Genomic DNA, 26,323 nt, shown 5'->3' on the forward strand with positions numbered 1-26,323 from the left:
CTACCTGTTAGCTGTGCAGGACTGGCAGCGAGTTAGGCTGTGAACTCGGAGTCAGTGGAGCAAAGAGGAGCGCTGCATCTGCCGGCCGTCAGCCTGACACCGCACATCACAGCCTGTATGAGTAATTGCCTGAAGCTGTTGTTCCAGACAGGACGAGTGTTTTCTGCCTTCACCGGCATCGCTTGATAATGAACAAATCACTTACCAAAGAAATATCCACCTTTCACCACACCACTTAAGAGCTGGGTTTTTTTTATCAGTGAATAATGCTTACATGGTGATTATTTTACTCACAGCCAGTGTATTGAAAAACTAGTATTCTTCTTGGACCTCACTGAAATAAACCTGTTGAATATTTCATTAGATAATAGTTATTTCCACTTGAGATCCTCTTGCTTTTTCAATTTATTCAGTACTTTGCATAAAGCCATGATCGGGTAGTCTTCGGAGCATTCTCATGACTGTGAATGTTGTGCATTGCAGGATTGTGCTGTCCTTTTTAGTTTCTTGTGTTGTTTCATCGCTCTCTAAGAAGAAACTGCAATATAAGCCCTGAGGTGTCGTCAGGCTTTAAGAAAACTCGAGCCAGTAATTACAAGCCTCTGACGCTAGTTACAAAGCATTCATCGCAGAAAGTTGCTTACTCTCGCGCTTGTTCTTTTCGGGGTTAAGTGCGTTACAAGGCATCTGTGATCCGATAAACTCTCAGCTCGCAAATGATTTTGTCCATGTACGAATGCTTCTCAAACCTACTTCAGCAAACCACACTTGAACTGTCAGAATCCTTCAGACGCTGCTGATAACTCAAGAGGTTTCTTCAGTAAATTGAGTGGAGCGAATATGATGACGGTTCCAACGACAAATAAAAAAGAAAGAAATCTCTGAACTGACCGAACTGAGCTTATTTTCCCTTCTATTGAAGAGACACACAGCGGCTCGCACTCAGACACACACACCGTGCCACCACCTTGATCCCTAGCACTGCCGGCCGTCTTCAGAAAGTCTGTCACTGTTGTGAATAATTTATTCTTCCCCATCTCAGATCCAAATAACTGCGTGTTGTTTGATTAACCCGCTGGTCCGAAGGACTGAAGAGGAGTTTGGTGTCTGTAAATACAGGCCTCAGGTCGCCGCTTTGGACAGCACGGCAGTCTCAGCTTGCACATCCTGTTCTCTCGGTGCCAGAAGGAACTCGGAGGGCAGCTGGGCGACGAGCCATACCCGAGCCTTTGCAGATTTTCTATTTCGTCTTCGGCTTTTCATTTCATTTTTGAATTATTGTGCCACTAATACAAAACTTCTTTTAATTAGTTTTCGGAGTTGAATTCGGAAAAACTGTAGCAGGTTTTTAATCTGCAGAGTGAAAGTGGAAACGTCTCCACAAAGAAGAGCTTGAACAGCAAGTTGAATTTAGAGGTGATGAGTTTTAATAAAAAATTCATCATTTCAATCAGAAATATGTGTGATGATTGTTCAGCAAATGAATATGTAGAATTTGTTTGAGTTGTAGAGCTTGTTTACGAGTGTTGGCCAGTACTTAGCAACACATTACAGTAATGTGATTGCTTCTTTCAGTAACAAGCAAGGGATTACAATTGAAAATTCAGTAATAACATGAAATATTTCCAGTGATGCTGCGTTTCTGCAGTACGGTGGAGGGTCAGTTTGTTTGCTGGGTGCGGTGGAGGGCTGACGACTGACATATCTTCTGATAAGTGGACGCTCGCTTTTCCTCCTGAGCTGAAGCTGTCTCACGCACAACGTGTCTCGTTAGTAGCTGGTAGCCACATTCAGGAATGGGCCTGGTTTTGTCAGGAGCTGAAGGGTTTGTGAACCCTGTAGCTTCACTGTGACAACAGCACTTGTGTGTGCATCTGCCAGGTATTTCACCTTTGATAGATATGTGCTGAGAAAAAAACATATGGCTCCTTATACAGCACTCTCCTCAAAGCCACCAGACTCCATTCACAAAAACAGTAATTTAACCTCACAGACCAGTGTAAAACACACACTCAAACTCAACAGAAACAAAATAAAGATTAACAGAAGTTGCTTCTTCTTCAATCTGCCAAGTGACCTGAATCCGTGCAAGGTAATTATTAGCTTGCTAGCCACACTGCTAATACTAGCCACCTAAAACATCAGGTAAAAATACTTTAGGTAGCTGACGTTTGATGTTTTCAATTGAATGCGAATGCCTTCACACACTGTCATCACTCTTTTACAATAGCGGGACCAGGCCGAGTGGAGGGACGGAGCTGCTGAGAGCCAGGGAGCTCCGGAGTAGAGAGCAGGGGGCCAGAACCGGAGCCTCTGGAAGGATAAACATCCAGAGGAACGCCGGATTCTGCTCTCATCCGGAGGCATTTACTGGCGGGAGGACAGCTCAGAGTTTATTTTTTTTTACTTTTCAGGATTAAAAAGTGGATTTATCTCCACTCCCACTTCTCAACCTGTCTGCAGCAGCGAGCCAGGGAGGTGCAGTCCATGCTGAGTGCTGACTGCAGGGGAAATGTACTTTAGCTTACCTCATGAACATACAGAGCGGAGAGGGGGGAATGGAGAGAGACTAGAGGGAAATAAGAGAGAGAACCACAGTCTCTGGTGAGTTCAGTCAGAGGCTGAACTGAACACAAAAACATAAACACTCAGACACAGTCTGCGCTCACTATCTTATGGCTTATGTGCAGGCATTTTGGCTGTTTGTGGTGAATAAACACAAACGATCCTGCGGTCAAACTCGCGTGCGCAAACGTCAGCCGTTGGGAATACAAGCTCCATGAAAGATTTTTCTGTGATTGCGCCCTCGCAGGAAGTGAAGGACCCACACTCATCTCATCTGCACACAGCCTACCGTTCATAGTTAAATGCATCTCATTACTATTTCAGGTTTAATGTCACAAGAAGACCTGGCTTCGAGATGATGGCTCACTGTATGGAGCAAATGTGTTTACATGAGTGTCCTTTGATCATTCCTCATAGACGGGCTTTTACCGAGACGGCTGACAGAAACCATCACTCTTTGATCACAGCGAGGTTCTTTAAACATGAGAGCGGCAATCGCTCATGAATAATTTATTCCGCGGTTATCATATTAGTGATAAAAAAACAAACCAAGATACGAACCGAGTCAAAATCCTGACTGTCTGTGTTAGATTTACTCAGATACAGGTGGTGGGTGCGCAGCTGAGAAATGTCCAACAACCTCACCCTCTCAGCCTGTATCATCGAACACAGTGCTCATTAGACTAATAAGTAGCTGTATCGATGTGTCCTGAAGAAAGCAGGAAGAGCTGCTGTGTTGCTCCATTTAGCTCCGACACTGGGCAGCCTCAACATCTATCTATCTATCTGCCTATTGATCAATAGTAAAAGTGATGGCTTTAGACGTTTTGTTTTGTCCAAATCAATGTCCCAAAAACCATAAATTATCCATTTATTGTCACAGACAAAGAGAAGCTGCTCATCTGAGTTGTTGGAGGCATTGCATTTTGTGTTGTTTTGTATGTACTTTCTTGTTAGGGCACATCCAGTGATGGCCAACTACAGTAGCTCAGGCAATTAAAATGCGGTCGTGTGTGGCGTTTATACTCGTGCCGATAAAAATAGTCTTTAAATGAAATTAATAAATTCAAGACCAGTGTTTGGCATTTTAACTGAAAAAATGTCTTAATCTTTTAACACATTCTCAAAGGAGTTGCTAGTTAATTTTCTGTGGATCTGCTTAATAAGTCTACTGCTTCAGCTCTAGATCTGTTCATCTGAATTACCAACAGAACCACTGTTGTACTCCCTAAATGTTTACTATAGCTTCTCATTATCTGTTTCTTATTTTCCCCTCTGTTTCTCTACACAACATCCTTTCCTCCCTTGCACACACACAAACACACAAACACTCACACACTTCCCTCCAAATCCAGACTCTCAGCAGGGCAGGGATTATAGCCATGGTTAAAACCTTTCCAGTGCTGCTGGCTTGATCCTCTGTGCCAAGCGGAGACTAAAATGAGCCTCAGAAAGTTAGATAATCGGCCTCATCTACATGACTCTCTCTCAGCCACAGTAATGTTTAAGAGGCTCTCACTTCATTACACTTCATGATGGATGGCTGGATATTTGGGGAGACCATATCCTGAGGACAATGACACTGAAAAGCAGCATTTGTCCAAGTCCAGTTTGCAAAGGAGTAGCTTGTGAGATGTGCATATATCCATTGCTGGATAAAATGGAAGAATCACGCGAAAGTGGAGTCATTCGATATTAGGGCTCTTTAGTGCTGGGAAATGTTTCCACATCAATTGACCCTCAATTTGCTTAAGATGGCAGAGGGGTCTGTCCATTAGAAATAGGCATTAAAGGAAATTAAAACTTTTATGTATTACAGTTGCTATATAATTTGGAAGAACCACCTAAAAGTAATTAATTAAAGGAAGAGGTTTGATTGACCGTGGCAGTATGGTATTTGCAAGAATAACATGAAATTATCTTTTAGCTGTATTACAATCTCCTCACAGAGGTCGTAAACTCTTGGCTGGTGCAGTTCAAATAAAGCAGACCATCTGGTTTCTCAGGGTAAAATCATGAAGTTATAAAATCAATGTCAGCTCCATTGTTCTTTAGTGCATGTTTTCATTATAACTTAGTCTAGTTCAGTAAGCAGGAATAGTAAAAGCACTTACTGTATGAATTATTCTCTATTTCCATCCCTGTTGGCTTTGTAGGTTTAAAGATTATCAGCTGTGAGGATGTGAAAATGTAGATGACTCATAGAAACATGTCCGTCCTTGAGTCCCTTAATGTAAATGCAGTTTATGATATTAACAATAACAGAATAAGAAATCATATAATCTTATTCTGTTATTGTTAATATCTGACATTATCTGGGGACTGCCCATTGTCCCGACAGCCCATTGATCCTAAACCCCAAAAGTCGGAAAAATGTCCCATTTGACCGGAGGCCAGTTTGCCCCACAGCCCGTTGCACCAGAAGCCCATTGCTCCAAAAATATACACTCTCCCTTGATTTGTATTTTTTTTTTTTTTTGCTCACCTGCATTCCACTGGGTCCCGCCCTGCTCTGCTTCTAATTGGCTTGTGCTCATTGCTTGGCTAAGCTAAGGGTTAGATGGCTGCTTAAATGGCTAGGGCTACACAAAAAAAATCCAGAACCCTGACAGATTCATAAAAACAGAATTGCAGAAGTGTAAAATCTGCACATTTCCCTTTAAATCGTGCTTAGTGGTCTAGTGGTTGTGCTCTTAAATGATTATTGACATGAGAAATAAACTATTTATATTTTAAGTCCTCCCTTAGCTATGTGACATTTTCCTTTTATCCTCTTTTATTAAGATACCATGACTGAATTCCAGTGATTGAAATCTGTAGGCCAAATCCACTGCGCACACACAGAAACATGATCACACAGCAATCAGAGAGTAATTCAAGAGCCTACACTCATAGAATCCGGGGTTGCGACAGGTAACCAGCTTTCACTTGGTTTAACCATGAGTATACCAGAAAGATTTTGGCCATTATTCATTTACTTGTTCCTCTCTGTTGCCTGTGAAGTGTTTTGGTGTGATAATTGAGCACTGGTGTATTTAACAATGGCACCCATTATCTAATGTCTTCATTCACCCAAAGAAATACATGTGCAAATCCAGAAGAGTGATGCCTATATGTCCTTGCCGGGTGCTTTGACTTCCTGGAGTCTTGCAGTTAGCATGCCAACATTTACTAATTAGCACTAAACTTTAAGTACACATAAGGGACGATGACACTACATGAAAAGTCGTAAGCGACCATCAAAGTTATTAGAATCCATGCACAGTAGGATATGAATGTCTCTACCAAATTTCATATTCACAGTTGATATTTCAGTCTGACGGGCTGATAGACGGTTCCATCCTGAAGCTAATGCTGCTAACGTGGCTAAAAACTGTGTGAAGAGATACAGTAAGAGTAGCTAACAAGTGTCAGTAGATAGTATTCGTGAGTGCCTGTGGATAGTTGCTGATATCATTAATAATTCTCCATCCGTCCTCCTTTTCACTCACCACCCGGAGGTGTCTACCTCAGCATTTTGCTCCAACAATGATGATGATGGCGATGATGATGGTCATGCTGGTGATAATAGCGATATTCTATGAATTTGAATAATGTTTATGGGCCATTAAATGTGTTTTATGAAGGACTGAGAGGATGAAATGCTGCAGTTGTGCGTGTCAAAGTATTGGAGACGTTAAGAGTCTCATGGCGGCATGCAAAGCTCTCAGTGTCTTCAGCTCCGTTATGTGATGTGACTTGTACTGTGGTTTCCAGCCTGTGTACTGGCGTCTCTTCTCTGGCTGTATTATTAATTCAGAGACCACGCGAGTACACGCCACGTCTCCTCCTCCACTGTCTTTGAAAGAGAAAGATTAAAAGAAGAGCATAATTAGACAGAGGGATTTTCACTATCATGGTAATTGTGGCTGTGCTGTCATATTACAATGTCTAATTGGTCTCAATCTACAGAAAAGCAATGATGACAGCAGGGAGTCGCTCGCCAATGTGAAGGGACATTCAGATTTCCTGTCCTTTACTTTTTTTTTACCTCAGCTTGTCTTGCAGTTGTCATTTTCCTTGTGGGGCCACTGTCCAAACAACTCACTTAAAAGTCTTCACTGCTATATATGGAGTCGCATTTGTGTATTTCTGCTATATCATTTAATTAGGAAGTAGTATATGAGATGTGTTATGATTGTTACAGAGTTAGGTAGCTGTACTGACACTGCTTAACTGCCACTTAAATCTTTGTTGTGTGCTGCCTGATGAGCAGAGGAGGTCAAACAGGTGCTCTCGCAGCAGCTGAAATGAGATGACAGATCTCATTAAAGATACACAGATTTGACTGAGGATGGTGCCAACGCTGAGCTGCATCCTTAGCTGATTCCTCTAGAGGCGCATTCATCCTTCCCAAAGTATACAACTTGTAATGTGGGTCTTGCCCCCGGTAAAGATTTTTATTTATTTTTTTTACTGCTTTTGTATGCTGCTGCTCATTGCGGCAAGGTTACATTTTGCGTTTGTGAATCGGGCACCTTTGTATTAGACTGCTGGGTGCATGCGCATCACAAAGAGGATAAAGGCAGGGAGGCCAGTGAGCCGGCATGCAGCGTATTTCATATCTGAACAATTTGTGCTGATTTTATATCCAAACAGTGTGTGCTGATTTCACCCCCAATGACATTTTATTGTGTTAAAGCAGTCGGCTACCTGTGATTTCACCACACACTCAGTGTGCTCAGGTGGAACATAGCTCTGATTACCGACACTGCAGTCCATGAAGTGGTTTCTTGTGTCTCAGCTCAAGGGGATTGTTCCGTGAGCTGCCGTGCTCTTATCGTGGCTTCAGGAAGTCCTGAAGCCCTGGAAATAGGTGGTCAAAAGAGTGCTCCGTCAATAGCATTGCACATTTTTTTACCCACACGTTCTTCTTCCTTGTCAAAACCTACATTACACACAACTCACGCAGCAACAGTACAGTCAGAGATTTCTGATGTGTTCTAGTAGCGGCTAATGTAGCCTCGAGCCACAAGCTTCAAGCAGGGGAGGGCCAGAAGCCTCAGAAGGTGTTTGTTCGTATCACTGAACAGGCCTACTGGATACAAGTCCAGGGACTCAGGGCCAGAGCCTCTTTAAGAAGTCCGTTAACAGATTTTTTTGTTTAATTGCCCTGTGTAGTGTGTTTCTTATTCTATTCTTATTCTGACTTTATATACTTTTTAAACTATTTATTTTTTCAGTTGTCTATTTATCTTTTCCCTTGTAGGGGATCAACAAAGGATTATGTTATTTCATCTTATCCATGGCTGAAGTCTGGAGTTTAAAAAAACAGTTATTTAGCTACATTACTACATATTAGAATATTTCTCTGGCGTTCATTTTTTACTGAATAAACTATGTGACTGTTATTAATGTACAGTTTATTATTGGCGAGCAACAAGTATTTGAAGATGAATTTCAACATTTTTTTTTTTTTTTTTTTACCAATTTTACAAATGTAATAAAACTGTGGCCTAGTCCTGCCCCCCTTTCAAAGGTTTCTAAGCCAATCCCTGATCTTTAGCAGAGATGAGGAGTGGTTTGCTGAGGTCTGGTCTTTCTAACTCCAACCCCAGTGTTTTGTTGTTTTAATTCTCAAACTTCAGCTACATCTGATGTACAACAACTGCCTACTTTTGTTCACATATTCAGTCGTCATCCCCAAGACCTGTAAACAGCCTGTGACATGTACATTCTGCGCATTTCCCCTTTAAATAGTGTTAAGTGCTCTTAAATGATTATTGACGTGAGAAATATACTATTTATACTTTAAGTCCTCCCGTAGCTATGTGAAATTTTCCTTTTTTCCTTTTTTAGTATGAAAGAAAGAATGAAATGTTTCCCCTTTGAAGGACAAATTTTCCCCTCGTTGTTATCTGCCGCTCATGGTACAAGCATTTTCTGTATGCACACCATGTCAAGTGCTAGCAATGCCAGCTTCCTGACAAGTAAATGAAAGGTCCCATCGTTCTTCTTGTTTCTTCCCAGGTGACACCCACTGTCCCCATTCCGTCACCATCGAAAAGCCGAACAAGATGCCGAGAAACTCAAAAACGGTCCATTATGGGCTGCCAGGGGGAGCGCAGACACCATTAAGGAATGGTATCGGTTACAAATAATGCATGTCTCCAGTCTCATTCTCATCTTGTCTGAGAGAAACGGGACAGCGCAGTGCTGTACAGATGCACCGCAGAGACCTTGCATGCTGAATCGCTCTCACAGACCAAGGACATCTCCTCACCAGAGAGATGGTGACGATAGGATTCAGACAAGAGCTTGCCATATAATCCCACTCTAAGGCCATTAGACAACTATATGAACATCTCAAACAAACCTACAGTCTCGACCTTCAATGCACAACACGTGTGTGCTTTTTTTTTTTTACAGCATATTGTTGTATTGTCTTTACTGCTCTGCGTCGGGATTGGAGGATACGTAATGTTGCAGCCCAGAGGGTGGACTGATAAAAGAGAGTCTTCATCAGTCTCAATCACCCTCACCCTGGTAATATCAAAGTCACTTTCCATGACAGCTGAAATTTAAGACCGCGCCGATGGAAGAAGTCATTACCTAGAGAAGTAATTTCTCTTTAAATATCTGTGCACATGGTGTGTGGCGCAACGCTCCAGGTTTTTTTCACAGCATTAAGCACATAGCACTTACTGTAACATCTCTAAAGTGGTAAAAGATGCACCAATCAAAATGAATTATAATCACATGCATTTGCTAATGCTTCTTGTACACTGCGAGGATCCAGCCTGGTCAGAATATTCCTCCCACAAAGCTTGCACTACACTGCTTTATCCCTGTGATAGATTTTCTAATGAAAGGTGCAGATAGGAAAGCGTACCGTGCTGGTTTGTGGTCGATTAAGATCACAGTTGCTGATACAGGTTCCCCTCCTATTGCTTTTGCAATATATCTGTGCAGAGACAATAATAATCTCACAAAAACACGTTGAAATCATGTATCCTGTGCATCCAGTACAGCTAAAACTAAAAGTAGCTGCTGCTGAATACAAGCACATAATGTGTGAGTGCTGCAGATCTCCACAGATAAACTGCTGGATGAGAGCGCGCTTGTGTCGTTGGCCATTTTCACTCGAACAGTGATGAGAGTCAACACCGGGCTGATTCCAGCCCCTCCACTTTCATGCGTTTGGCAATCTTAAGATGTAATCTCAAAACTCTAAAGGCTCTCTCTTTTACTGTGAGATGCCATTAAGTTCTGAGGCATTTATGTCTTTTTAATGAGAGAGCTAAATTGCCTTCATACGCAGTGATTTTTGTGCAAATGAAAACCTTGCAGACTGTGAATGTCAAGTAGACGACTAAATGTTCCTCGGCACATTGCTGGGCCACGGGCTGTAACATTAGGATTCACGCTGACGACCATGTGACGAAAGCCGGAGCAGCACTCTCTGCTGGAAAATATTTAAAGACTAATGAACAAAATGCCGAAGTCTGCTAGCACACATCTCTGTCATTAAAGTGCGTGTCACAGATATGATCTGCATAGCGAAAATAAAACAAAATTTGCTTCAGTGCAGCAGTCAGACTGTACCAAATTTTCCTGCTGCCGTATCCTTCTGATCAGGAATGACTAGACACCCCTACCCCCTAAGATGCCTGATTATTCCTTTGGTGCGAGTAGTATCTGAAGCGTCTTCAGATACAGCCAGGATTGTGACAGTTACAGCAGAGGGTATCAGTTACTTAACACTGGGAATATATTTACATGCATACGAGCACATATCCCTGAATCACCTCTCTACTCTGCACACTGTCTGTGGTTTGAAAGCTGCATCTGCATCTAACTACATTTGTCTGATTGCAATGAAATGTCCTCACCTTGTAGCAAATGACCAGTCATGGTGATCTGGCCAAACAAATATGTTACCTGACAAAATAATCTGAAGTTAAGGGGCGACGAAAGGTGGCCGTATGTTGGGGGGCGGTTAAAGACTCTGTCTCTGTTCAAAGGTGGTCTCTGGCCTTGGATGTGAATGTCCTCCTTGATCTTTGTCTGACCATCCACAGCCTCCTGGTCAATGATCTTTGACCCATTCCCAGTCGATGCTGTGAGCGTTTTTTGGTCCGGTGTTCTCCCATCTGCTGTTGAAGACTGTGAGATGGGGTTGAAAGCCCCAGAAAACGCTGGTAAATGGACCTCGGTTATCTTAACTTAAGAATGAATTTGCACACTTCAATTCTGTGATCTGATTTGGATATTATTTGGTGGCCATCAGCCCTGTGATCGTGACACCAGTATTTTAGTCGAGTCAAGGTAACATTTATTACAGCCCAGTATCTCGAAGCATGCTTCAAAGGGCTGTATAAATACAGAAAAGAGTAGTTTATGAAACCACTGACACATAAACTGGTACAAGTTGGATAGCCATAGTCTAGTATTTAGTGCAGACTAAGTGAGGTTGAAGGCTGCTGCAAGAAGACGTGTTTTGAGTACATTTTTGTATGAGTCGACTCTCAAATATGAGTAGGAAGACTATTCCAAAGAAGACGGGCTTGTTAAGAGAAGGCCCCACCACCTACTGATGTGTTATTGATTCTTTGAATCGTCAGGAGCCCGACGTAGAGGGATATGAGGCCTGAGCAGAGGTGCTAGGAAAGATGGTGCAGCAGTATTTTGTACAAGCTGTAGTTTGCTGATAGAGTCTTGCCATTTATCTTGTCTTTGTTGTATTGCTGACAGATTAGGATCAAATAGGACAATTTAAGCTTGAATGACTATTATGCTGTGTTCAGGTGTTGACAGGAAGATTTGAGATCTGGAATCTCCAAAATGCTAACTTTCAGCATATTCTTGAAATGTGCTTAAATTGCAACTGACCTTTTTCAGACTAGTTTGTAAGTTATTGTACTGATTTCAATATAATGATATGAAAAACACATCTGGAAGTAATGAAGAAGTCCATAATTCTCTCCACACATAAATAAAATGAATGCAGCATGTAGTCATGCCCCAGCATTTTCAGGCAGCTAAGCCTCTTGTTGTCTGTGCACATAAATAGTGAATTAGGATCATTTGATTTATGAAAGACCTCATGAGTTCATAATAGTTCACGTTGTTCATTCTTTATTTGAGCTCCACACAAGCACACAGGCTTGATTCTACGACACGCAGGATCCACTGTTTGTATACAGCAGGTGAATGTGTCGTCGCACATATCAAACCACATCCCGTGCATAAACTGGGCCTGTTTATCTCTCATTAAAGCAGACTGCTGGGAGCTCTGCCTCTTACAAGCAGGTTGGGGTTTAGTGTGCCGGCCTTCGCGTCAAGGGAAGCTTCCACCCCGGCCTCGCGGAGGGCCTCAAAAGACTTCAGAGGCACTTAAGCCATATAAAACAGCAGGGGAGAAGGCAGCTTCAAGCGCTTTCTTTTTCAGCTGATAAGTACGTTAGAAACATGAGGCCACAAGGTTTATTTCTGCTTTCACTTATATCTACTGCTGCAGTAATCGTCAAGGTGTGTGGGGTTTTCAAACAATTTGCACCCCTACATGCCAGCTATGGAAAAAAAGGAAGTGATAGAAAATAATCTCAGATTGCTGATTTATTTGAAGTTTCATGATTCTAAATGAAAGAATCAGCTAACAGTGTGTCCGTGTGTTGTAGAAGCCAATCACTTGTCTTTGGCACTACATTAGGGAGAAATGGATAGAATGCAACAAAGGATTGCATGTTTCTGTAACCAACTGCCACCACCACGGGTGTATCAAGTATATCTTGAAATACACAATCAGATACATACAACACTTTGAGAGCATTTTCAACAATTTCACCCAAGAAACGGTGTAAAGACACTGAAAGCAGTGTTTGGTATCAAGGTGAATGTGGCCATTCTTCTCAGTCTGCTTATTATTTGCACAGTCGCACCTGCTGGTTCTGAATAGGAGCAGGAGAATGTATTCATAATGTCCACACCAAGGCCAGGCGCATTGTAAAACAATACCATAAGATCATACCCTTCAATACTGGCAGAGCGAGAAGCTCCTTGGCAGAGCTCTCAGGCTCTGCTTAAACAAAGTCCGGCTCGGTATTGTGTTGGTGTAAAGCTCCGCAGGTGAGTCCAGCGCCACGCAGTCACACCTGCTCTGGCACACATTTCTCCCCCGCGATTCAACCTTTAAGACTGGAACAGTTTATCCTCCATACCGTCGCCCCTGATTAAAGCCAGGCTTTCAACAGCTCCTCACTTACTGCAATGATTAATACATATGGAATGAGGAGTTTACACCAGTATATCTGTGTGTGCGAGTGTTTGGATTGCAGCTCTCCGGTTGTTTATTCGTTAAAGGGCACCACTGGGGCCGTCTCGCTGAGAGCTGAGAGAGTTTAGCTGAGGGCAGCGCCACCGGCATACCAGTACTCCTGTTCAGTCCTGCTGCTGACAGCTGAACACATGTACTGCTTCAGATCATGTCTGAGGGCTGATACTACCTGCTGAAGCTTTTTTTTTAAAGATGTTCAACTCTCTCGCCTGGAATATCATGTCCTACCAAATTACATTGTGATGGCAAATGGATTTTGTTCACAGGCAATGTTTTTTTTTTTGTTTTTTTTTAATGAAACATTGCATTTATCTGCATTTATCACAGCAATTGCAAGGAGGTGGTCTTGGTGGATGATGGCAGTACAAAGTCCAGGACTGTGACCAAATCAAAAGCACTTTTGTTAAGGGTAGGAAACACTGTGGCTTTGTTTAAATGTTAATAAACACATTGTGTTTTCTGATTAAATTCATTTCTGTATAAACCAGACCAAACATAGGTCAAAAAGTAGTACACTTTATATGCTTGACATTTTACTTGTGCATAGATGTCATCAAGTTCTACTTAAATGCATTAAAAATTAATGTACTTACTCTGCTATACTTAAAGTGGTACTTAGAAAAAGTGTACTTTATTGTAAGTGTATTAGAAATTGTACTTAGGTGTATTTTCAAAATTCAAAAAATGACAAATATTTTTACAAGTAATAAAGTGTACTCATGAAAAGTATACTTCTTTTCAAGCCCTATTTTCAAGCCCTTTATAAGTATTAGCGCTATAACACTTTAACGATAACACTATTAGCATATTTAATTAAAATGTACTTTAATTTCACTTCAATTCAACTATATTTATTATTTGTTATTTATTTTTCCACCTGGGTAATCTGTCCTTAACTTTAACCACATGTGGTGCTGTGAGTCCCTCAACCACCAAAACCCATAAACAGGTTCAACAAGCTGAAGTCGCGTTTGATTGATTGATAGATTGATTATTTTAGGGAAAAACAAATGTTGCCAGGAAACATGGAAATTTTTGTCATTTGTCAGATACATTATTAAATAACATTACCTCATTATCTCAATCTCAACAGAAATCATATGCAAACCATCTGAACGTGTTTGCTGCTGTGGATTATTTGTACATGAAAGTATTTCAAGGAGGCAGGGCTGATAATGTTATATAAACCGTCTCTGTGCACTCAGTAACCCTGTTCTGTAATACACTCCATGGTCCATTGTCACCATGGTTGTTAATAAAAACTGATTTCCTCAGGAGCAGCTTGCATCAGCTTTCATGTTCCACTCTTTGATTTCAGATCTTAAAATACAAAACTATACCGGCCTGAAATTGTTTGTCGAGATTGAATCAGACATCACCATGTCGCCTTCCTCTCTCATAAACTTTTATCATTACTGTGATTTAGCTGGATGAGGAGCCTCTTGGAAAAGGCCGTAAAAAACAAAGAGCGAGGGAGGGCAGCGACGGGGGTTTATGTGCGGCGTCTAAAGCGGAGGGCGGCGTGGAGAGACGGCGCAGAGAGCGAGATAAACACAAGAGATACAGAGGGAGACTGACGAGTGAAACCAGCAGCGTGATTAATGTGACAACCTTTAAGAAAAGGTTATGGATCCGGAGGGAACGCTAATGTCTAACGGTAATGCGGGACGCAGAGGAGAAGCAGAGTGGAGAAAAGGGCAGGAGTCAAGTGAGGCAAAATTACAGGAATCCCCACATTCACACAGGGCTCTGCGCTCTGTACGCTGCACTCCCACATTCACCTCAAGGTTCGCACTATTTCCCTCTGCAGTGACTGAGTGCTGGAACTGACACACAGCGTCCAATCAGCATTAATGATTGTTAAATGTGGGTGTTTAACAGCTGGTATGGTATTTTTATGAATTACCTGTCAGTTATACAGAGTTTTACACTCAAAACTAGCCAGACTGAACCGCTGTTTCGTTTCACCTCGTTTATTGAGTTCATGTTAGCAGATTTCTTGTTGGCAGACGTATCCACGGTAATGGTTGGATCGGTCAATGTTTCCACACTGATCAAGCAAATATGTTGATGTAAGACTTGTCATTTCTTTTAGGCTTCCAGCAACTTAAACAGCTGCAGCGGTCTCATCCATGCCGGCCTCTCGCTGTCTTTCACCAGGCAGCTTCATTAGCTGGTTAGGTAGCTGTATGGAGAAAAAAGACGTCCCCGTTGTTAATCACACTTATTAGGCTGATCCTTTGAGTTTTTGTCTAACCAGTCGAAGCAGCCTACAGTTAGTGAGACGCCGCATATGTTTGGATAGCTGAGCAAATCGGAGATGTGGACGCCGATTCAGAGGCCTGGAATCAGGGTAACTCAAACACCCAAAAAACACTTCGACTTTGGGTGAAGTTTAGAAAATTGTTGCTGATTGAGGAAATTTGGTTTGGTCTTTAATGACTTAAATTGAATTAATACTACAATCCAGGGGTGTCACTGTGGTTTTGTGGTCTAAGACGTAGACCACATAACTGTAGCATCCAAGGGGACCTCGGTTAAGCCTTTTTCTTAACATGGAAGAAAAGTATAGCACCGAGAGCTTCAAAATGCTGTTTGGCAAATAAACAACAGGGTGTTTACTGCAGGGAAAGCTGTAAGAATTTAAAAATAAATCTAAATAATGAAATATTAAATCAGCAGGACATAGTTAACAGACAACATAGGCAGTACACTCATTTATAGCCTTTACAGCTTTCTCTCAGTAGATGCACACAAATTTACTGCAGCTTACGAATCAAAGTGTGATTCCAGTTGTTCGGCAGCATGTTATGTAACTGTGGTGTTGCATGTCATCCACTGGCACGCCTGTCTCTCTTGACTGCGACTGCATAAAGGCATCTGTGCCCAGAGAATGACGATGAAAAGATGCTTGGAAAATGTTCTCCTTAATGCTGCTGGACTGCAGAGGAGTAATGGAGAGAGATCAAAGCTGTTACATTGTGAGGATAAATCTGAGAAGTCAGCAGGCTGTAAACAGGTAGAGGTTTCGACTCTGGCTCTCTCTAACACACACACACACACACACACACACACACACACACAACACTGCATCCTATCAGCATCAGTCAGTCCCACTGTTGTACTGGGACAGGGTCTGTCTTTACTTATTTACCGCTCACTGTGTTAGCCTTTGCTCCCAACAACTTTCTGCCCAGCTCGCAGAGATATGTTGTTTTGCTTCTCCCCATTGTCGAGCCCACCCTCAAGCACCCTCAACGACGGCCCACCCGACTCCCACACATGAATTTCTCTGCGAGTGAATTCAGTTCGCCGTGCGCTCAGTCTGAAATGTCCCTTTTAGCAGCCTGCAATCAGAGCAAAGCAGCGGCTTGAGATGGTGTCATTGAGGCTAATTACAGCCAATTAAAAGTCAGTAGTCGATTGCACTGACATTGGCTGAGGGTAAAACTGTCCCTTTGTGTTGCATGGGTTTAGAGACTGTTTTAGTGACAATATTCACATGGAGCTCGTGCCGTGCAAGCTGCGTGCCTGCAGGGATGGAAATGGTGGTTGGTCGCTCAGTCTGAATGAATGGCGGTAGCTTGATTCTATGACTTTTACTGCTTTTAATTTGTCCAGTCCTTCAGTTAATGACTGAATATGCAAATCTTATAACATTCCTGTTATCTGTGCTTTGTGTTTGGTGCTAATTAACAAATGTCAGCATGCTAAAACTAAGCTAAAATTCTAAGCTAAAATGGTGAGAAATAAACCTGCTGAACATCAGCATGTCAGCTCCGAGCATGTTAGCATTCTGACCTTAGCATTTAGGTCAAAGCACCATCTCTGCCACACAGCTTGATTGACTGTCCCAATTCTATTCAACACAACAACTGGACTTTATAGTGCATAAAGGTGATCAGAAAAACTAAACATTTTGTACTAACAGGAAATTATGAAATTTGTGTGCCACGCAAAGGCAATCAAACCTTGACTGTAGAACGATAGTGCCAATTAAATCTAACAAAAGAGGCAGCAAAACGCTACTCCAAAAACTGTTCTGATGTGTTCCTTAAACTGTTTCATTACCATCTGCAATGACTTTGATGTTTTCCAGCTGTGATTAGCTCCTCCTTCTCCTTTGTGCATTGCTTTGTTCCATCAACTCCACAATCACAAGCTTTTTTCGTATGCATACTGACTGTTTAGAGGATGCTTTTTTGGCACTTTTCCCGTGTGAACACACTAAAAATCATCTTAGAATCGTATGTGGAAAGGACTTGGGACACAGACTATGTCTTGTTTTCCTAATGTTCAAAGTAGCCCTTAAATGAATTGCACAGCACAGAGCTCATAATGGAAAGAAACCAAAAAGACTTGGTCTTTTCAATGAATATCATATCGCTTTGATTGCTGTAAAACATTTTTCAAATCTATCAGTCAAACATAACTTTCATGTTTCCATATCCATTAACCACATCTATTTAAATTACACTAAGCATCAGTATTCCCCTCTGCAGCTCCCCTCATCATTTCTTGCTTTAGTTTCCATTTTTATCCATACTTTTGAATTCCTCTTCCATCTCTGCTTAATGGCCCCATTTAGTTTGTGCTCCAGTGAAGTCAGGCTGCTGGTGATGGTGCAGCTGCTTCAGAGACAAGCATTCTGGGTCAGAATGAGTTGCAATATGCCTCCTATCCATTATTGATCCGTGATTTACTAGAGTTCAACAGAGGTCTTGACTCCAACCCAGTGGGTAACCACCAACAGACAGACATGTACCCCAAATATATGAAATATAGTATCGCTCAGATGTCGTTTGAGAACTGGGTCTGCAGTTGATTTATCTCTAAACTGTGTGTTTGCACTCATACGTGGAAGTTACCCAAAAAATGAGAGTGTTAAAGAGTTAATATTGAAAATACAGAGAAATACATAGTGTTTTATCATTTTAAGAAAACAGCACACACCTGTACAGGCCGAGTTTCAGGTGTGTGAGCATTTGAATACGAAGAGGAAGTAGCACAAGCACAGCCTCACTTCCCAGATAAGCAACATTGACCATTAGCTTTTTATTTTATTGTGTTCATGGTTGTTCAACGTAAATACATAGCTGTAAATATTACACACACACACACACATATATATGCACATATATACTCCAGCACATTAAAAAAGGCTGGCAAAGAAATGCTTTCTCGCAGCTTTGCTATAAAAAATTGCTTCTTATTAAAATATGTAATCATAGCTGCTTCCTACAGGATTTGCTGTGATTTTTAATACCAATTATCTACAGGAAAGCAGCATCAGAGTGTAAAAAAATTCACCGTGCTTTGTGTGAAATTACTCTTGGGGTGGCACTGATGATAACACGGGCCAGAGGTAAGACAACCCTGTTAGTTTACCCCCTCCCCTCTCGACAGCCATCTGTATCACTCAAGGAAAGCCTCCTTGAGACAGCTCTGCAGGCCCGTTGATCCTGATGCATTTTGACACTGATGGTGCACACCACTGACCTTTGGGCTGTCGAGTGCACTCAAACAACACTAGCTGCATGTATTTATGTCCCAGAGACAGCCTAATGAGGATGTATCCACAGCTAGCCGAATCTAGGAGCAAGTGCCAGGATGCAGCTGCTGCTGTAATCACAGACTCTCGCCTGACTCGTGTTGGGTGGCACTGTCAGCGGTGGCATTCCTGTGGCACTGGCAGGACAAATCTTCCCAAGATAAACTCAAGGCATATTTTTAGCAAATCTAATGGTTTGTTCTGTCACATAATGATGCTATTTGTGCACTTGAATGCACCTGAATATTTTCCCGTGTCTCAGGGCATTCTCATCTAAACCATAATGTGAAATTAAAAAAAGTTGGATTCATACCCTGGACTTTCTCTCAGCGTGCTAGACCAGTGTGATGTTTTGGGTGAGGGTCAGGTAACCTGAAGTTTAATTAAGGTTACAGAAATAGGTTGATGATGGTTTGCCACAAATAAAACCTCCATGCACAGGAGCCCACAGCAGCTCGCACGTTTGGAACTGAACCAGGTCTGGCAGAATTTAAAGTAAGTTTCCTGTTCCCACCTCGAAATCCACAGTGCTACTTTACACCTCGCTGTCAAACTATCTCCTCTTTCACTCAGCTTTCAGGATTTAAAAAATAGCTTTTCTTAATGTGCAAATGATCGGGATGAGAGCAGGTTCACTCTTTGCAATTTGCACCACACTTTTCAACATGATTTGCGCAGGGAGGAAGTGTTCTTGCTGATATTTATCAGCTTGTCGCCATCTGACGCGGAAGTCATAAAACACAAATTTGCTCGAGTTTTCTGTGAAATTATGAAATTATTGTGATGATTTTACTGATATATCTGGTATTTAAACTGGCCGTGGCTGCAATTATCAATTATTTTCTTTATGTATTCAACCACTGATTATATTTTTGATTAGAAATAGTATAAAAATGTCAGTCAACAGTAACAGGTTTACATTGTGTTGTTAAACAACAAATATAGGTAGAAAATCATCATATTGAAAAAGCTGGAACAAGAGAACATTCAATCCATTATCAAAAAGCTTGCTAATTAAATCAATTCATCGATTAAACGATTAAGTCCCCTCATCTTCAGCAGAGGCAGATAGTGACACTCAGACTCTAATAATGCCTGTGTGATTGCTCAGTGTTGGAGCTGATTTAAGACAAACGTGTAACAAGTAGTTGTTAAAAAGCAAATCTAAAAAATCCAAACAAACATTATATTCACCCTGAAAAACAAGCAGGTTGGGCAAAATATTCGAGTGTGTGCACAATTTCAGAGGCCTTTTTAGACACTGAATCCAACCCTGAAGAAGAGAGAGCATGAGCACAGGAGACTGTTTGTGTAGCTCTTTTATTTCCACTCCTGGGTGCGACTGTGTGGATGTTTGCTGCGTTAAAAGAACTGAAGCAGCACTGAGAGCAGCTTCGGAGTCAGTGTGAAATCTCAGCGCCGCACTCCACTTTATCTGCCCAGACTGTTCTCCGGGGAGGGGGTCGCATCATTAAATTTTCACATGGCACTCACAGGACATCACCTTAGGAGAGGTTTACCTGACCAACACCTGTCCAATCTTTGTTTTCCATCAGAATGCACTCTGACAGATCTGCGCTTCAGCGGAGTAGATCTCCTTGCAGGTCCTCAACCTTGGCACGAAGGGCAGATGTAGCCCCTGTGTGTGGGTTCTCAAGCAAAATGTCGATTTGACAGTGAGACTCAATTTGCACCCATGCAGTTATATCTGACATGTTTGCTTTTTTCTTTTGTGGGAATTTTACTCCTAATATTAGAGTAGAAACTGTCTGTTGTGGTTGTTTTTTGCTTTGCCTCAACCAGACTCTCTTCGAATGTGCCTTTGTTGACACTGCAGAAAACTGATGAATCTATGTTAAGCTTTGTCTTCCATGTGCAGTGACTGTCCTTTTGCAATGATTGAGGACATACTGAGTCTCTGGGGAGAGGCAGTGGCTTGTATGAAAAAGCGTAGCGCTCACATACCAGTTCTTCACCATCAAACTGCCAGCCAAGTGTGCTTTCTCCTGTAAAATGCCCTGCTGTGACTGGGCGACAAAGCATTGGTTGGATACACAGTTAAAAGTGCAACAAATCTGAGGCACAAAACCCTCATTATTTTGTAACTGTGACATATTTGGGTCAGTTTTACTCACTTTCTGCATGGACTCCATGGATTGCCATTATGTCTTGATTCCCAATCATTCTCCATGTTGGCAGGTGGGAGAAATCTGTGGAATGAAAACAGTTCCACCTCATTTTGGAACATCATTACTCTGATGCAAGGGTCCAATTTTCAAGGGCAATATATAGAAACTCTATAACAATCTCATTAGCAGGACTTTCAGCTTGCCAATTAGCATTCAACCTTGAAGTCTCATGCACAGACAGGAGTCACCATCTGTCAGTACAATGCAGGGCAGCCCTCTGTGATGATGATGTGCTCACAGCTCTCTAACTGTGTTTGTTTTGGCTGCAGGAACTTCTACTACATCACCATGCTGCGTGACCCAGTCTCCCGCTACCTGAGCGAGTGGAAGCACGTCCAGCGCGGAGCCACATGGAAGACCGCCCTTCATATGTGTGACGGACGCTCGCCCACCCAGGACGAGCTGCCCACCTGCTACAATGGGGACGACTGGTCCGGTGTCACCCTGAAAGAGTTCATGAACTGCCCGTCCAACTTGGCCAACAACCGTCAGGTCCGCATGTTGGCTGACCTGAGCCTGGTGGGCTGCTACAACCTGTCCTCCATGAACGAGAGCCAGCGTAACCACATCCTTCTGAGCAGCGCCATGAGCAACCTGAAGAACATGGCTTTCTACGGCCTGACCGAGTTTCAACGCAAGACGCAGTACCTGTTTGAGCGGACGTTCAGCCTGCGCTTCATCGCCGCTTTCACGCAGATCAACAGCACGCGAGCCGCCAACGTGGACCTGAGCGAGCTCGTGCGCAGACGCATCGAGGAGCTCAACTTCCTGGACGTGCAGTTATACGAGTATGCGAAGGACCTGTTCCTCCAGCGTTTCCAGTTCACCCGCCAGAGGGAGCACCAGGAGGTGCGCTTGAAGAGGCGCGAGGAGCGGCGCTGGCTGAGGGAGCAGAAGGAGCAGGGGAGGCCGTGGCCGCCCAAACATAGAGGGGGAGGAAACAGAGGTGGGAGGAGGGGAGCGGGATTGGAGAAAGGGACTGACGGTGACTTCCCCACCACCACCGAGGACTACACGAGCCAAGTGGCCCGCTGGTGAGGCTTTGGTCTTAAGAGAGAGGAGCAAGAGAGGGATCCCTCACAGACTGGTTGAAACATTTCCTCTGACTCTCCCTCTCTCACACCCCGCGTCTCTCTCTTTTTGTCTCACCATTAATCTGTCTCCCGCATCTGTCTCCCTCTCAGCTTCAGTGTGATCCGAGTGCTCTGCTGTTTCTTTCTGAAAACTGCCAAGTCTGTGAGTGTCACAGCAGCTCTGCCTTGGAGTGCCCTTTGGTGTCTTAAATCTTTAAATGCTGTTTATATATTTTTTTTGTCCTTTGATTTTTTGCCTTGTTTATTGATCATGTGTTGAATAAGACTGAGGTGAAAGAAAAAAAAACTCAAAAGAAGCTGCCATAGACTGCATTGCTATTAATTTTGACGTTCACTGCAAAATTGATGAATGTCATTGTCTTTGTTGCAACGGGTAGAAAACATACTCCATCTGGAAGATCTAGTTTTAGAGGAACTGATGGTTGCATGTCACACGTCCACATTATATTGACAGCTGGGGAGAGTGATTTCCAAAAGATATACAGTACTGTAAGGTCAGGGTTAATAAACACAATGTATTTATTGTATTTTTAGTTAATGACAATGAAACCCTCTCTAAAGACCATGTTGTATGCATGCAGTACCTATGTTTTGAACCAAATTGTATAAGACTATATCTGATGCTTATATTTTGGTTACAGTCCAGTATATATTATTTTCTCAAGTGCAATACCTTGCAGACTTAACAAGTCTCCCAAAGATACTATGCTGTGCACACGCAGAGCAAATCGCACTGTCGCAAAGACGTCATCCTGCTGAACAAAATAACTTTCCCCATACTTTTGGCAGAACATCGTGTTTTTTTCACAGGAGAAATGGAAACAAGTGCTCTGCGACGGGGAAAAGCATATTTTGTGAGTAATTCGTTTTTGAAGTGGTGGGTTGCAGAGATAAAAAAAAAAAAAAGTTGGTAAATAGTACAAGTGATGAAATGTGTCAGTGTGGCTGGCGTGCGGCTCGACTGCGAATGAGATGATCAGCATTCAGTTCTCACGGCCCTCCCCCGTCACAGGGGCGGCTTTTCCGTAGAGCTGACGGCGACTGCGCGGCGGGCAGCGAGAGCGCTCCGACGCCACCAGAGCGCCGGCCTGCACAGACCAGCCCCAAGCAGACAGTCGGGAAATAAAACATGTCTGTCATTTCTTCTGCCCGATAGTTTCCAGCCCCTCAAATCCAATCAGCGCAGCAATATGTGAAGATGAAAGGAGGGCTTGTTTTTATCCGGTTGAATAGGCCTCAGCGATGCTTTTTATGTGTCTTATCTCATATTCACTCAAAATCCCTGCTTATCAAATTAAATGTTCACTAAATGTCAAGACTGAAGTGGTGTGGCTGCTGCTGTTTTAACAGTAATTCCTCATCTTTCTTCTCTGATTACTTGTGAAATACCTCAGACAGCACATTTTTATTTAATTTTTAAGAATGCCCTTTGTCTTTTTTTTCTCTTTCTCGTGTTTAATTGATTCATCCAGCTTGTGCGGTGAACGCGTTGAATGAATGAATGCATGTCTGGTAGGAGCTGTATGGGGGCGCTTGTCTGTGTGGATGCACTTCTGTCTGCATGAGTTCAGTGAGTGTGCGGGTGGATGGGGAAGAACAAAGAGCATATTGATAACAATCGATCAAGTGTTTCAACTGGAGCTCCACATCTGAATATTGAGCCATTCTGCGTATAATTAACAACTGGATTTATGAAGTTAGCAGTGAAACAGCTTGGTGGCAAAACTTCATGCCAATTGATTGATAAAAGGTCATTTTGGATTCTTTTCACCCAAAGAGCATTATAGTGATTTTTTTTTTTAAATAAACTTTTGTCTCTTTTATGCTACTTTATACATTTCAAAGGCACTTTAAACTCCACTACATTTATTTTACAGCTACAGCTGCTGGTTACACCACAAACCTAACATGCAACATGAAAACTTTGCTTAAATGTTGATGTTGCCGTCTCCTAGAAATGACAATTATAAACAACTGATTAACATTCATGATTACATTGTGGTGAAAACGCAAACATTCAGTGTTTCTTTGAGCAAATTAAGCTACATATCTGTACAGCGCTGGAGTCGCGGGGAGGTGGCCAGGGTGAATGCTGGGAATGCAAAGTGCGGGACTGTAACACCTGAATCCAGAGTTTGAGTGCTGACTCTTGTCTGTGGTTTGGTTTAGTCAACAAAAACACTGAGATTTGGGAAAGAGCCTGATTTCAGTAAAATGAGTCTCAAGCCACTGCTGACTTTTTCTGTATAACCACAAAAAAGATGCTGCAGTCACTGCAGGTGAAAAGTTAGCTTTGGTGGAAGTCATATGAAATACACTGCCAGTGAACATACATTCAGTATCAACATTTTTGCATTTGCCAGGTACATTAAGAACATTTCCTCATTATGTTAATAGAAAACATAATTCAGTTGTCATTTTCATTTCCCCCCAAACGTATTTGCTCCTCCACATTAGTTCTCTACAAAAGTAATCTGTTGGAGACGGGCCTGCATTAACAATAAAGCAGTTATATAAAATACATTTTATATGTTCTGCTTAATGCTCAGTTCTCCTCTATAGCATTAAATATTTAAACCTCAAAAGCTCCGACCTGCTTCATCAGAACTGTGTGGGTGTGGTTTGATCAGAGTTGTTCAGTGGTGGAAGAAGTACTCAGGTCCTTTTATTTAAGTCAAATTACCAATACATCAATGTAAATATACTCAATTGCAGGTAACTCAGTGACTCACATGCATTCTCAGTCCTACTCAAGTAAAAAGCACAGAAGTAATGTCACCAAAATGTGCTTAAAGTATCAGAGTAAGAGTAACTGTTGTGCAGTAGAAATGTCCCTTGTGGCTGCTGCATCCTTATTCATCAACTGGTAACATTTCTGTTTAATATTGTACATGTCGAATATAAAAATATATTACATTTTAAGGTTGGTAGTACTGATGCATCAGTGTGTATGCAGAACTTTGCAGTCGCAGCTCCTGACCTGTAGGGGTCAGACTTCCTCTGGGGGGGTCACAAAATAAATCTGTAGGGTCATGAGATGGTTAATGGAAGAGGAAAGAAGAAACAACATTTGCTTTTTGGTGAAATAGTAGCTAAATTGGGCTTTAACCCTTTATTTGAATTAAGCCATGTAAAAGTTTAGAGGAGAAATGTCTCTTTGGTGGAATGACCCAACAACTCATGCGTCTGACACATGGCCCGAGCTAGACAAAGCTTTTCTGTGAGGGATCACAAGCAAGTTTGATTTTAACAATGTGTCACATTTTATGAATCTTGTGTGTTTTATGCAAATCCTCATCTGTAGAGTAACTTGCAACACTGTCCGTGAAATGAATGTAGTGGAGCAAAAAGTGCAACACCTCCCCCTAAAATGTGGAGTATAAAGTAGCATTAAATGGAAATACTCAAAAGTACAAGCGCCCCAAAACAGTACTCTGCTTCAGCAAAGAGAATTAGTTACTTTCCTCCACTGGATTTGATTGACAGCGGCCTGTCACCGCCATCTCACCAACTGTCGTCAGATGTTAACTCAGATGTCACTAAATCGTCACTGGTGCTCAGAAGTTGTGTGATATCACGTTTTCTACCGCTTGAACCCAGTCAGGAGAGCACAGGCAGAAGCTCCAACACATAAACTCAGCACATCTACGTCATGGAGTCACACAGGCCTTCTTTACTCAAGACAGGTTAACAACAAAACCACAGGCGTGAACAACAAAAAGAATGATGGCTGAATTCCATTTAGCTGCTTCAGCTTCGGCGTCTTTGTTATCACAGTTGTTCCTACTTACGAGTACCTGTTTAATGACAGGCACAGTGTATGCATTAACTGCTAATTAAAACTATAGCTGCTCGCCCACAGGACGGTTTCTCTTTCAAATGGCAATTGCCATTTTGTTTTATTTCAGAGAAGTCTTTTGATAAACTGACATGCTGCACTGCTGTGTGACAGGCTGCAGGAATTATACTGTTCCCCAGCGACAGATGGCATGAGCACTGCTTGAGCAGCAGAAGTGCCGTATAGCTATTAATGAAACACTTCTTCTAGTGTCGGAAATGTGCTATACACCCAAATTATATACTACGTGTGTGTGTGTGTGTGTGTGTGTTGTCACTGATTATTGCAAGCAAGAGAATGCAGAAGGGAAAATGGGTGCACAATATATAAGCAGTGAGAAGTGTTTCATTGAGAGTTTTAGTTGAAGAGCTAAATGAGCTCAAGTGCGCAGAGAAGGAGATGAGGCGTCATTAAAAGGGGAATAAGGGTAAAATATCTGCGGTCTAAGCCCAATAAGCACTGTAATTAGCTGCCGTGCACTAGCAGGAGGTGAAGAGGTGCCAGTCTATGTGTGTGTGTGTGTGTGTGTGTGTGCTATTGTCATCACCAACACCCGTGTTGCGCTGCCTTAAAGCCTTCAGTGAGATACAGACTCGTCACTCACGACAGATTCATGCGAGAGGCAAGGAGCGGTGAAAAGGAGCTGAAATAGAAGTTACTGTTAGAAATGTTAAAGTGCTTGTATAAAAAAAAAAGACACACCTGTGTTTGTCTGTAATAAAGCGACTGTATCACCATATCTCCATCAGACGTGTGCAGCTGGTGATGGTA

The 26,323-nt window shown here is 42.3% G+C and overlaps 1 protein-coding gene across 1 annotated transcript in view; it reads left to right on the forward strand.

Moving 5' to 3' along the window:
* Positions 1-21,658, forward strand: part of hs6st3b (heparan sulfate 6-O-sulfotransferase 3b) — a 57,636-nt gene extending 35,978 nt beyond the window's left edge. The window contains exon 2 of the mRNA XM_041951339.1: positions 20,890-21,658. Coding sequence (XP_041807273.1) covers positions 20,890-21,658 — 769 coding nt within the window. The remainder of the gene's footprint in view (positions 1-20,889) is intronic.
* Positions 21,659-26,323: the final 4,665 nt, after the last annotated feature.

The sequence above is a fragment of the Chelmon rostratus genome, chromosome 13 (genome assembly GCF_017976325.1).
Source record: "Chelmon rostratus isolate fCheRos1 chromosome 13, fCheRos1.pri, whole genome shotgun sequence".
In the NCBI taxonomy this organism is placed as follows: Eukaryota; Metazoa; Chordata; class Actinopteri; order Chaetodontiformes; family Chaetodontidae; genus Chelmon; species Chelmon rostratus.